Source organism: Etheostoma spectabile, chromosome 3 (genome assembly GCF_008692095.1).
Source record: "Etheostoma spectabile isolate EspeVRDwgs_2016 chromosome 3, UIUC_Espe_1.0, whole genome shotgun sequence".
In the NCBI taxonomy this organism is placed as follows: Eukaryota; Metazoa; Chordata; class Actinopteri; order Perciformes; family Percidae; genus Etheostoma; species Etheostoma spectabile.
Window position 1 is genome coordinate 9,784,856 of NC_045735.1, and position 13,868 is coordinate 9,798,723.

Consider the following 13,868-nt stretch of genomic DNA (forward strand, 5'->3'; position numbering starts at 1 on the left):
AGCAGCCGCAGACTGCTCGGTAATGGTGGCTAAGAGCAGACAGCTAACATATAAAGGGCGCACAGCCAGGCTGTTGAGCCCCTGTGCACCAGTGATAATCTGCCAATAGAAGGAACAAATGCAAGCGGAGCTCAATAAAAATGTTGTGAGGGGAGAAAGGGGAGCGAGAGAGAAAGAGAGAGAGAGCTCTCCAGACCTCCCTTTTCCCTACTCAGCCTTCGAGCCCAGATGTTTATGGTCTGTATAAACTATTGAGGGCTCGAGAATGTCCCCCACTCTGGAGCGAGCATCAGCGGTAGTGCAGAAGTCAGACTTCTCTCTCTCTCTCTGTTTCTCTTTCTCTTTCTCTCTCTCTCGCTCTCTTTCTCTCTGTCTTGACTCCCTCATTGTAAATCCATCCAGACACACAAGCAGCGGCGACAGCTGGGAAACAGAACTATTGCTATTCTCCAACAACACTCAATCATGACCCTCTCGGTTCGTTTCCACGCACTTCTAAAAAATAGTCCCCCGCCCCCCAGAACTTATTTTTTGTCTCACACTCGCTTTACATAATTGTTTCTCTTGCTCACACACTCCTGCCCATGTCCTTAAATGACAAATGTAAAACCTCTGAGTCAAGGGCATATTTCTTCATCAAGTTTCTACTCCTCTGTTTCTTCAGATCCACAGTAGGTTTGCTCTCAGTTTTCTGTCTCCTTACTTTACCTACTCACTCCCCTTTCAATTTTTTTCCCTGTTTCTTCTCACATCTCTGTCTGTTGGAGGATACAGCTTTCGTTGTCTGAGGTTTTTTGCTCTGCTCCGTTTCCAGCACATGTGGTATCAAACCGACCTACATGGGTGCGATAAAGCAAACAGTCCGCGGTCCCTCCCTGACAGACTAATTTGAACAAATTCTCAAATTGCACCCAAAATTGAAAGCACATTGGGGTGCGGGCGCCCATTACTTATAAAAATCTGGATAAGTGACCAACAGTGAGGCCAAAATAATGCATGGGCAACTACCCTTGTTACTGCAAGCAGCTGGATAGCCAGACAGATGTTCAGATTGTGCCCATGGTTGTACTAGTGTGTTGTCTGAACCATATTTATGCACATGACGTGGCAGGAATATTTTGTTATGATATGGCTGTAGGGTGGAGATGTGTGTCCCTGGCCCGTGCCTATTGTACATACAGGGCTTAGTGATTCTAAGGAATGTTAATCAGCGGTTCAATAAACAGAACCAAACGCATACATGATGCACAGATGTGTATGAAATGATTGCAGTAGTAGCCCTTTGGACCATTCATTGTTTTGGTTGAGGATGGGGGTCATTGAGGGAAGAGTGGTGAATGGGATTGGAGGAAGACATGTAATCACTAATACTTCCAGGGCTTGGCTCAGTATTTCCCTTCCTCTCTCTTTTTCTGTATTCTCGAAGCTCGACTCAGTTCCAAATCTCGTGAGTAAAGCCAGAGGTCTATTTTCTGGACGGGGTTATTCCTCGTCTATGATTGTGTTTGTTTCTGCTGTGGGGGGAAAAGAGAGAGCAGCTTTAGTTTTCAAATCATCAGCCTTGCCGGTCTGCATAAAGCCCTCTCCTCCTCTTCCTCCTCCATCTCAGTCTTCCTTAGACGTTCCTTTACTAATATGGTTCCTCTTGCCCTCAGGCTCCCAGTGTCAATAATACACACTGCTTGCCTCTCAGAGAGCTGCCCCAAAACAGTTCAGTCAGTGCTGCCCCAAAACAGGTCAGTAAGTGCAGGCACGGGACGGGAGCATTCATCTTTTTGATTGTCGGGAACGGATCCAAAGCAATTTCAACTGGCAAGTGGAGAGGATTCCCGAGACATCGCCTCTGTCTCCAAAACACACAGGGTTTAAACCAAAAAAAGGCAGCCATGGGCAGAGTCGCGGTGCAGCACGCCTAAGCCGTGGCTAAGTCACACAGCCAGTGGCCATAATGAAAACTGCTCTGCGGAGTGTGCCCAGTGCAAGTCAGACAGATCCACCCGCTGCAGTGCTGCACAATGAGGCTGTTATACTCATGACAAGCAACTCTCTCTGCCCAGATGCCGTGCACAGAGAAAACTGTTGACACCCACAAAATACAGTTCCCATTACATCACGCTGAGGCCCATCGACATTTTTTTGGGAGTAATGTTAAATTTAGTTGAGCCATCAGTCACTCCACCCAGCGTGGTGTCATGATATTCTACAGCCACAGTAGAAACAGCTCTCGCAGCACATAATGCAAAGAATTCAAAGATGGGAAAAACTGTTCTCTGTATGTACAACAATCACATTACTCCCGATCAGCTTATTTGTATAGTAAATGTTAGACATATCTATTGTCTGAACCAGACATCAATCTGTATTCAAAGCAACAGGCATGCCAGATGTTACATCTTATTTCAAAATGTAATTTGCATACTGCCTCAGAAAATTGGCTTTGTTTCCCCGCCGAAACTTATGAAGCAGGATTGCACCGAGGAACTCTTCAAAGGCAACAGGCTCAAATTTAGTTGCCTCCATTGCAAATTGCAGATCAACTTTCTTTGCTGTGCTGAACACGCAGGCCTTGCGTGATTCCTGAGGCAATGCACCTGGGCTTCATCTTTCTGGACCATGTGGAATAAGGCGGAGCAAAGTCAAATGGGGGGGTGTAGTCGATGGTTATCTCGAGAAGGGAGAGAAACCCCTTTCGTTTCCACAGCACTGCTTAATACTGGGTAGCCATTATAAAGAAATGAGTTTCCAGTAAAAGCAATTCCATTGTTTATTGAAGGTAATATGAGTATTTTGCTGTGACAAAACTAACAAAGTGTCATGTTGTTTGCTGGGGGTTAATATTTTTTCACTCTCCCGTCTCATCCAAAAGTAGGGAAGAGTATATGAAAAAAGACTTGTGTATTTACTGAAAGTTGATTTTCAATTCCAGTCTTTGGCATGAGATGGAAGCCAGTGCAGACATGAACTTTAACACAAACAGCAGGATGTACAACTTAAAGTGCTGTCCTTTTACTGTCCTTATGCAGTCAAGAAGTCTGAACATCTTCAGTATTATGAACCTTTTTTCAATTTTCTGTTCTGTTTTTTATCAATTGTCAAATAACTTTTACTGGACTCCAACATTTTTTCCAAAAACCCATTACTTCATTCCATCCATTGTTCCTCTCGATTCACGTTTTTGTTTAGTAGCACTTGAGAGGCACAAAGTGTACTTACTTTCCCTGAGGTAATTGAGATGAGAGAGAAGCACTTCGGCATTGTACATGGTGGTGAGCCGGAGAAAGTCATCCTTGCCCATCTTACAGAGGTCTTTGCCGTCAGTGTTCTGAAACATGACTGTGTCGATCTCTAAAAGACCGTACTCCTTGATGGCCCACTCCAGCCACTGGCGCACATGGTCCTGAGACCACAACGAGGGGTCTGCAAGCAACATAGAAGAGGAAGAAGAAGAAGAAGAAGAAGAAGAAGAAGAAGAAGAAGAAAAACAAAAGGATTATTTTTTATATTGATTCCATACAATTTTTTACTGGACAGACACCAGGGAAGACATAACTGGGACCATCGTATCATATCTAAATTATAAACAGAGTTATGTATCAGTAGCAGACCTTGTTCAATAAAAATATTATTTGCCTTATTTTAACCAACTGAATAGGATTTGCCAGATGACTCATTTTAGGTTTCTGGTAAATAATCTTTCACAGAGTAGGATATTTGCTCTGAGATCCCTTCCTGTGATTGTTCAAACTTTTAGTGTGTTTTGCATTGCAATTCCAATTAATACCTGACCCAAGTCTGATATACTGCATAGCCAATCTAGAAACCAAACCCCAAACTTACCAGTTGTGGTTAAGGAGGAGCCTCCATGTGGTGTTCCTATTCAGTTGATGAGTGGACGTTTGCATCAGTTTAGCAGTAACATTTGAATACAATAGCCTTTACAATGGAAAATTGACCACAGCTCCATACAATTTGGGAAAGCACAGTCATGCTTACGTGTAGCATTGTAATTAACTTACAAGTTAAAATTACTTTCTAAAGGCTATAACCCTGAAGCTGCACTTGTTACTCTCTGAACTGTGCCATTTCACATACAGAAAGTTCAAATTTTTGAAACCAGTAAAGAAATATATAGGCCAAGCAGACAAACCAAAATCTCTACCTGCATGCATTCAGCCGTGCTCCCATGAGTGACATAAAACTTTGGAGCAATGCTTTACCCTGTAAACCAGCTAAATCTAACTGGGAATATATTTAAATATAAAAATTTATAATAAATATTTTATATTTACAGCATTGGCAAAATTATACCAAAACAGAGACTGATTCTGTCTGTAACCAAAGCAGCAGCACAGTGCCTCAAACATTTAGCGGCTGTGTAGCTTTGCAGTAGATAAACAGACAAATGCAGACACACATCTAACAGTATCCAAATCCCGTAAGATATGATTTTCTTAAATGTACAAATACTTTTTATCATTACATACCTGCAGGTACAATGACTCTCCGCTCATTGGTTGTCATGTTGGGGGGAGGGGCATTCTTCTCATCCATGTAACTTCCATAATTCATCTGAGATGCATCATTACCCCCCACAAGCTTATTGCATTTACCCACACTGCAGTCCACTGGAGACTCCCTGCTACACAAACACACATAGGAGGAAGTTAAAAAATAATATTTAGCAAAAGAAATAGGGTGTTGTTTTTTTCAGTCATTGACTTTGGAATGAAACTGATAATCCCTACACTAGCCAGGGAAAAGATTACTGAAGATTAGAGGCAACAAGTGAAAGTATAGAAATGGTCTGTTTAATGACAAATGATCATATGTATAGTAGCAGCTGCAGTAATGAACATCAAATGTCTAACATGTCTAATAAAAATAGATACAACTCATATCTCATCAAACACTAAAGCATTTAAGGAAGTACTTGTCTTGCCATACCTGGATCCATTCATGTGCTCATATTCTCTCTTGACGTTGACCCGCACAGGCTGGTTGATCCACTCCTGCTGTGGGGGTAAGGGGTTGATTTTGTGGGTCTGGCCGTAGTCCTGTGTGCCAGATGCAGTCATGTCTGTCTTCGGGAGAGGGGCAGCAGCAGCGTACGGAGGCTCAAATAGGGACTGGTCTTCACTCACCACTGATAGCGCCTCCTGTAGGTGGAAGGAACACATACTTGGTATGTCTTTCTCAACTCATTTTAAAGGTGCCAGTTTGTGAGCTTCCGAATACGCCGTTTACAGCCATCCTAACCAATATACATTTAAACAAAAAACCTCCTTCGATATTTAGGGAGATGGGCTTGTTTGCTTTCTTGTAGGGAATTAATCTGTCCGTTTCACTTAACGCTACCACCACCAGCTGGTTGGCTTAGCTTAGCACAAAGCCTAGACGCTGGACGACACAGCTAGCCTTGCACCGTCCAAATGTAACAAAATACACCTACCAACACCTCTACCGTGTGCAAATGGTTTTACATTAGCTCATGTGCTATTTTTTGGGCACAGTGACTTCTTGGAGTCTGCTGGTTAATTGGCACACAACTTTACACTTTTTTGTACATATAAAAGAAATAAGATATTAAAGGAGAATTCCAGTCAATTTTTAAACATAGCTCTGTTGTTTGTAGATTTGGAGTGCTGTTGGTGGAGAGAAAAATGTACACCATGTTAGCAGAAAGACAAGTTTCTTATTATTGTTGTTATTACTAAGATCATTAGTTAATATCATTATTATTACTGTTAGTTTTGTTTTCCCTATACTGTCTTTTACTGTATTTCTTGCATAAACGGATGCAGGCATTTCAATTTCCTTGCGGGAGTCATCCCAAAAGGATTAATAAAGAGAAGTCTAAGTCTAAGCACCCAACAAGCTTAAACAGGGCAAGGTTTAAACATGATTTTATCCTCTAAACATGTTCAAAATATCATTAAATGTGCCTACCCATGTGCAGTGATTCCTTCCGAGTGAACAAAGCAAATTTGACTTCAGTAAATGTGACAGAAAGGCATGACAGTTCCGCTAGTTTAGCTGTGTTTAGTTCCTGTGTAAAGAGGCAGTTAGAGAGCTTAGGGACCGTCTACAAACTACAACACAGAAAAGAGATTAAACTAAAATGTGTAGGCTATCAATGTTAATGATTAAATAAGGTAGTGTCTCCAAACTTGTCTCCAGCTAGTTGTACTAGAGCACTTACTTTGAAAAATAACCACGTGCTTATTTTTGAAAATGTGTTTGTATAGCTTTTCGGTTCACTCGGAAGGAATCACTGTACATGGGTAGGCAGTTTTAAAGACATTTTGAACATGTTTAGAGGCTAAAAGCACATTTAAAACTTGCCCTGTTCAAGCCGGTTGGGTGCTAACTCTAGCAGGAAGATAACACGGTGTAGGCAACATCGATTGTTGTTATTTTTCTCTCTACCGACAGCACTCTAAATTTACAAACAACAGAGCTCTGTGTTGAAAGTGACCGGAATTGTCCTTTAAGTGTTAATTGAGGAGTTTTAGAGGTTCACAAGCGTTTTATTTTTTAGACATGGCCAGGCTAGCTGTTTCCCCCTGCTTTTTAATGTTAAGCTAACCTTCTCCTGGATGCAGTTTCCTTATTAACAGTTCTTTTTTTCTAATTCTCTGCAAAGAAAGCAAAGAGACATTTTTCTCAAAATATTAAATTGTTTTCACTAGTAAGACATAGTTGTGTAATAAGAATGATAACAATAAACTCACAAACATGCAAAGATACAACTCCAGTCTTTCATTTTACACTACCCGGAAACCTGTGATGTCAAATTTTCTCTTGTGTATTATTTTGTTTACAGCAATTATGTGTAGTTATGGGTCATATCATAGTCTGGCATCCTAAGTAGTTTGTGTACACAGCCCACAGAGCAACTGTAGCTTCCTGTTGATGTTTGGATGACTTCAATCATGCCCACACTGGAGTACGACAGAGTTTTAAGGCTCGGCTTTACCCACGTACTGGTTTACTGACATTATCATTCCATACAAACAGCTGTTCTACCAAAAAAGGTTGGACATTGCTTCACAGAAAAAAAAAAAAACAATGGTTCTCAAACTCTCATGTTGAATGTATGGGCTGACAATTAAAATTATTCTAAACCAAGTCTTTCCAGATTGCTGGTTGTGTAGTTGTTATCTCTTGCTCATCATCAGTTCTGAACTTGGACCCAAAACTTCCCTGTCATGCCCTGATGTGTCTGTCTTGTCTAAGCGTTGGGCTTCCGTCCACAGCTGAAGACTCAACAGAAGCAGGGGGGGTCACTGCTACACTGACCCCTCTGCTGCAGCTCAGCTGGAGCAATGTAAGTTTATTAAAGAAAACAAACGCAGAAACTTGCGGCTGGCCAAGCTATTACGTGGTTTCCAACATGCTCCTTGTGTAACGTCTTGGATGTAAAGCATGGATTGTGTACTTTGAGGTTAACATACAGTTGTCACCACTAAGTGTTTGACAATGAACAGTTGAGCAATGTCACCATGTCAGACCGATGCCAGGCAACTTTTAGCTGGCACAGAATGGGGATCCTGCTTATCAATAACTTAAAGAGTCAGCCTTCCTTATAATTGGTCCATCCATCATTGTTAAAAACAAACAAACACAAAAATAACAATAAGTCAGAAAATCAAACGAAATCATTGCAGTCATATGCTTCTGCTGGGGACAAGGCTCTGATGCACATCTGGATCTGATAGGATTTGATGGCACAGCTTAGAACGAGACGTGTCTAATTCCTGAGGACTGAATTTTTTCATTCCAAAATGCCACATATCTGCTTCAGGGGGAAAATGCTACTTGATATTCATTGATCAGTATTTCTAACATATAGCCGTTTGCATTCTGTAAAATGTTGCTTTCATGAAAGCAAAATCGTCAGGATGTCACATTACTTTAGTATCATTCCATTCTAAGACATTTCATACAAGTAGAAATAGTTCACTTATCCCTGTTTGGATCACAAATGTCTCTTTTTATAGCAAACGTATTACAACAGGTACAACTAGAGGGTGACTATAATAATGTTTGTGGACTTGGATAATGGATACTTTGATACTGATTGACAGTCACTCAATCTGTGCTTTTTTTTATAAATTAGCATACTAAAGTTGAAATACTTCTAATAAATTATAGGAAAAAGAGAAATCCAAGCCACTCTTCTTCAAAATTATTTAAAAAGACTTTGTTTTACTGGCTATTCCTAATAGAAAATGTATGTGATACGTTGCAGAAGGCTGTCTATGCCGCTGTACCGTGGGTTGCTTTTCCCTGTCTTTCTACCATTAAATAGCCAGTGAAATAAATACTTTTTAACTCATTTTGAAGAAGATTGTCTTGGATTTCCCTTTTTTCTATATTTAATTGAATTCCCGACCCTATAGAGCACCTTCAAACATCTGACAGGACTTCCTAAGCACCCTGGGCTTTTTTATCTTTCCTACTTCTAATTAATATTTGAAACCATCGCAGATGCTACCGGTAAGGCCTTCACTCTTTATCATTCATTTTCTTAAGTTATGTTGACCTTTGCAGTGGAAAAAGGTTTTAATTTGTAATTGCTCTGTAGTGCCCTCTGTTGTAATGCCACAAACCCCCTACTGGCTGTGTCTGCACGAATCAAAGTAAGGATACAAAGATTTACAAAGTGGGACAGCTTGTAGACATCCTGGAATAACAATAACTTGTCTTCTATTTAAAAAATGTGGTGAGGAGTGAATTAAGTCAAACTCCTTCTTAAACACAAGATCAATCTTTTTACTTCACATAGTTAGAACCAGCTTTGTCCATGAGACATATCAAATACAATTTGTTTTGTATAGCCCTATCCTACTATGTCCATGAAATACTACTCTTGAGGTTAATGGGTGGTTAAAAAAGCGTGTTTAGCCACCTTGCCAGAATTAGATTTTCCAGTGATTTCATCAGTGGATCCATCATAGTCTGAACCCCGGCTACAGGACTCACTATCTGAGCAGAGCACACCAGCTAGTCTGTGGATGATAAAGTGTAGAAGAGTGAGGGAATGTCTCATTACAGCCTGATAAGGGCTTCCTGAGCTATTATGACTGTTGCACGTTGTATTTACAGTGACATATCAGCCTGTGCAATTGAAACTATGATTGGCAAGTGGTGTGTGCCTATTTAAGATTGCAGATGTTTGTTTTTGTTTTTTTTAAATAGGATCACACCACTCTTATGAAGAAAAACTGAACGGATGACAGACCAGTGCCTTCTTTCCAGTATCTGCAGGGAACACATATTGTCAAAGAGCTACAGGCGGTTTTGTGTCTGCCTCTCAATGTCCACAGATAATTTTCCACTCTTAATCTAGATGAATTTCTCCCGAGGACCATATCTGAACATAATCACTAAAAACTCCTGAGTCCTAAGTCAAACAGTTTTTTGTTCTTAATATAACTTTATTCTGAAAGTAACAACAAATAATAATATGATTTATATTTTTGCCATATACTGTATCGTTTTGCAGTGCCCCAAACAGTGTGTGGGGGGGACTATAAAAATAGCTCAACTGTTAAACAGCACCATTAGATGCATTGTGTGCGTGTGACACCTGCTGGGAGCCACCTCTGTTCGGTTTACATCAACCAAGTACATCTCTCCAAATGCGTCACGGCGCGTCTGGAGCAGACTGGATATATGCAATAGCTCCACATCCAGACTTCACGTGTGATTGTTTGGCGTTCACACACACAGTCATCTAGCAGGAGCCACCCAGAGGGGGCCATTCCTGTCCTTTGTTTAAGGAGGAAGAGGAAACCTGTCAGGAAAAGATTGTGTGGAGCAGGAAACTCTCATGGCTAGAGAGCCCTTCCTTTCTTTTAGCGAGCATGAATGCAGCTAGCAGCCAGTCATTTACACCCAAGGATTCAATTATGATTACATTAATTATCACAAACGTCTTGCTTTGTTACCAACATCCAGGCTGAGACATTAATGTCCTCCTGCAGCATGGCTTTCATCCCCGACACATAACAAAACAATCACAGCGCTGTGAGCGGTGAATAACGAGATTTAGTGACTATATGCAGCCTGGCACTTTTGTCTGACCAACGTTTACACTCTTCCAAAACTCACACCACACCCAGCCGTTACTTTACATTTCTCAAAGAAACAACAACAATACGAGCAAATGCAGACTGCTGCATTCTTCTGAGCTTACACTTGCTAACCGGAGGACAGACTGAACTAATAGGGACTTGCCATTCAACATCTGGTGGCTGCAGCCATAATGCATCTGGAATTTGACTGTCGGGGGCCAGTAGCCAAAGTTAATATAGACCGCTCTTGACTACCAACATACCGTTTCAAAACAGTTGTGTAACTATAGGAGGAGCAAGCCAAGGTATTATTGTAATGTGGGGTTTAAGTGTTGCAAACTGAGCAGTTACCGCATGCAATTACCAAATGACAGCTTTCCTTACACTTTCACATAACTTTCGGCGCGAAGGAGGGTGAGACGTTACAATATTCAACAGCAGAAAAGAGAAAGAAAGATTATTTATTGTGTAAATACCAATACACCACACTTTTTTCACCCACGGCAGGATCTTCGGACCGAGCCGGGCGACGTGCCACACCGCTGTTGCGCAGCTCGACACATCGTATCCAGCGGCACATCCTGCCATGGCTATTGCTCAATCCCCGCTGCCCATACTATACCAAATCGTTGAACTCGTGGATTACATATACCTATATGAAAGTACATTCAGCGTGGGTTCTGAAATAAATAGCCACTCCTTTTTGCCTTTCCAGAGGTGCGTAATAGTGCTCTTATTGGTCCCCAAAATCCGAAGCGTGATTCTGATTTTGCCTTGAATCCACACCGTGGCGTATCCTCAAAACAAGGCATCTTATTGAGAAGGGATACTTTCAAAGTAAGAGGAAAACGAAGGAAATCTGGTTACCGCTTTCAGACCGAGAGAAAAAAGCCGCTCATCGTCGTCAGATTGGAGGTCCCAGCTCACAGACCGACACAGAGGGGTATTTCAACCCATTGCTTAAAAAAAGGAGGCGCAACTCCGAAAAAGCAGTCTCCCACAAACTCAAACACCCCGTTCTCCACCCTTACCTTAATAGTTCCGTCCATTTTGCGCAATTTTCAGCGGACCCCGACAATATCCCAAACATGACACGCTCCTGAATTAATTCCAGCCCCCGGTATGCGGCGGAGAGAAAGAGACACTTTTACCGGATTGAGTTTTTTCTTTCCTCTAAATTTGGGAAGTGAAGTCACCACTGTTGAGAAGGTTGAGAAGGAAGCTGTGTGTCACCGAAAGCCCTGCCTTCAAAAAAGCAGGATACTGTCCCAGAGAGATAAGCAGGGAAAACAATTGAGTGTTCGCTCCACTGTTATGTTTTTCTGCTCGGAAATATTTACAGGATGACTGCCTGCGTTGCGCACAGCCATTGCTGTGTAGTCTGCTGTAGAATAGGCTCGTGTTTTGCTTTCCCAGTTGTGTCACATATGGTGTGGAGGGGTTTACTATTAGTCCAACTTATGAATTATTTCTACACACATTTAACTGACGTTTTCCATATAACGTTTGCTGTCGCAGGACACTCTTATGTGATCTCACTTTTTAGAGCGCTTATTTGGTTCACGCCTACACCTTAGACGTGCATCTCGCCATGCCTCCATCCTTCTGTAAACCAAGATATTCTCTGTTCTATCCTATATTCCATAGTGGAAGTGATACATCAAAAAAAAGTTTATCTTTGAATATGGACAGGTGTTTCTATCAGACTTACGGCTGATAAAGCTCTAACTCAAGACAGGAGAGAAACCTGAACACCTTTTGCAGGCGATGCGGCAAACAAGTCTTTTTTAATGTGTCAACTCTCCGTGAAGTTTTCCCGAGACACCATTAATAAAACCCAAGCATTCAGCTTCTAACCGCACTACAGTCTGAGGGTCTGCTATACACGTGTGCGACTGCTGTTCCGCGCACAACTGAATGGATGAAGGCAGCGTGCATTAAAACAAATGCATCTCAAATAGGGGTCTCAAATGCAAATTGTTAATATCATTTTATATTTTTTTGTTGTTATTGAGTTTGCCAATGTTATTCAGTGATGTATCTACTCGCCTGAGTCCCCAACAAGAAATCCCTTAATCCCTACCCCCACATAGGTATTTTTTTTTTTCGTCTGCCCTATGAAATTGCCCTCATCAATTCAAGCATAATTTTAGTGCAGATGCTAGACATGGAGCCAGCTCAGAACGTGACCAGACCAATAACACTGCAAGAAACGTCAATTTTCACAGCATTTTAGTGATATTTAATTAAGACAAATAAAACATAAATCTAAAGTGTCGATAACTTGGATTTAAAGGAAATCCACGTTCCAGATTATTATATTCTAACAATTTGTTATTAATTTTGAGTAGATTTTGCAATCAATCCATCATTATCAATAAAATCACATTTGATAAGAAAATGTTTTCTTTGAACCAAAGTGTATGTATATCATCAGACTGCCAGTTTTTATAACGCTTAACAACACTACGATTTAGTTGATATCATGATCATGATGACGATGATGAGCACGATGAATATTTTTTGCAGAGTTGGGGTTCTGCCTCAAGAGTGGGCAAACGGAGAGTGCGCCTCTACAAGGACTGACAGCAGGGCCGGCCTGTCTGCTCTCGGCTTGGGGGTCTGGTCGGGCCGAGGGCCCCCACCCTTGGGACCACCACATCTGGATCCGGCTAAGGGTCAAGGCTTCTCCTGCCCGAGGCCAGTTCAGGCTCGTGTAATTAAGGGAGACACCTTGTTTAACTCTTCAGTGACTGGTTTGGTTTCTTTCTTTTTCTGTTTTTCTATGCATTCCAGCATCTGAGGTTTTCAAAGAGGCATATTATTTTAGAAAGATTAGTGATAAATTGACAAATTTAAGATAGTTGGTGAGTCACCATACTGGGCTTTATGTTCAGTAATAGAACCATATCTCTTAAAACACCCAAGTTTTTTAGTTTTATTCTGTGATGTAGGTCTTTGGATTCATGTCATTAGGTTCCATTAATAAAAAGACACGCTTTCCTTTTCACTGGAGACCATGCAGTGTCGTGAAATACTTTCCAGGGTGCTTTTTAAATGACACAAATCCCTTTGTGTTTACCTGACAAGTCTGTTATTTTAATCAAACAACATTTTGCCAACCGCTTGCCTCAAGATCACTCACTCTCTGTATTAAAATACCTGCCATCCCACTCATACCTATTAGGAAGACTAGGGGTCCAGGACCTACCAAGACCATAATGAATACAGTGGTAACAAACATTTTGGAAGGCCAATAAACAGATGCAGGTTGGTTTATACAGTGAACCACAAAACATCTGGCTTGGAGCTGAAACTAGACAGCCAGACATTTCTTCCTTACACCATGAGCCAGTAGCTCTTCTGTCTCTCCGCTAGGGCAACCAGCCAGAGGTGGGCGGACACTATGCAGAGTTTATATTGAGCCGTGTTTCAATTGTTAGGCCCAGCCTTCGATTTTTAGCTCATATAGGAAGATTTGATGTATGGAGAATGTGGTTAGAGAAAGTGCGCATTGGGAGTTTTTTTTCTTGCAAAGGCCAAACAAGTCAAAACAATATGTCAAAAGGGAAATACTGTATAAACAGGGACATAAACTTCATGAGGTTTCTTTAATCAGGCCCTTTTTTGTTAACAGTGTATTGTATTCAAGACACTTTCTCAAAACAAGTCAACATGCTTGTTTTTTTCTTTTCTTTTGCTTCCTAAAAAACATTTTTTATGGTGTAGTCTACGAATTGTAGGTTGCACATGGGTACCTCATTTGATAAGTCGGGGGGGGGGGGGGGG

At 41.3% G+C, this 13,868-nt stretch overlaps 1 protein-coding gene across 9 annotated transcripts in view; it reads right to left on the reverse strand.

Moving 5' to 3' along the window:
* fli1 (Fli-1 proto-oncogene, ETS transcription factor) overlaps positions 1–13,868 on the reverse strand; it is a 32,545-nt gene that overhangs the window by 14,757 nt on the left and 3,920 nt on the right. For 2 of the 9 annotated variants that reach the window (XM_032506277.1, XM_032506292.1), the window contains exons 3-5: positions 4,945–5,156; positions 4,485–4,639; positions 3,214–3,417 (exon numbers count right to left, since the gene is read on the reverse strand). In XM_032506277.1, the coding sequence (XP_032362168.1) occupies positions 3,214–3,417; positions 4,485–4,639; positions 4,945–5,156 (571 nt within the window). The other 7 variants (XM_032506286.1, XM_032506301.1, XM_032506319.1 and 4 more) reach the window with 6 other exon arrangements.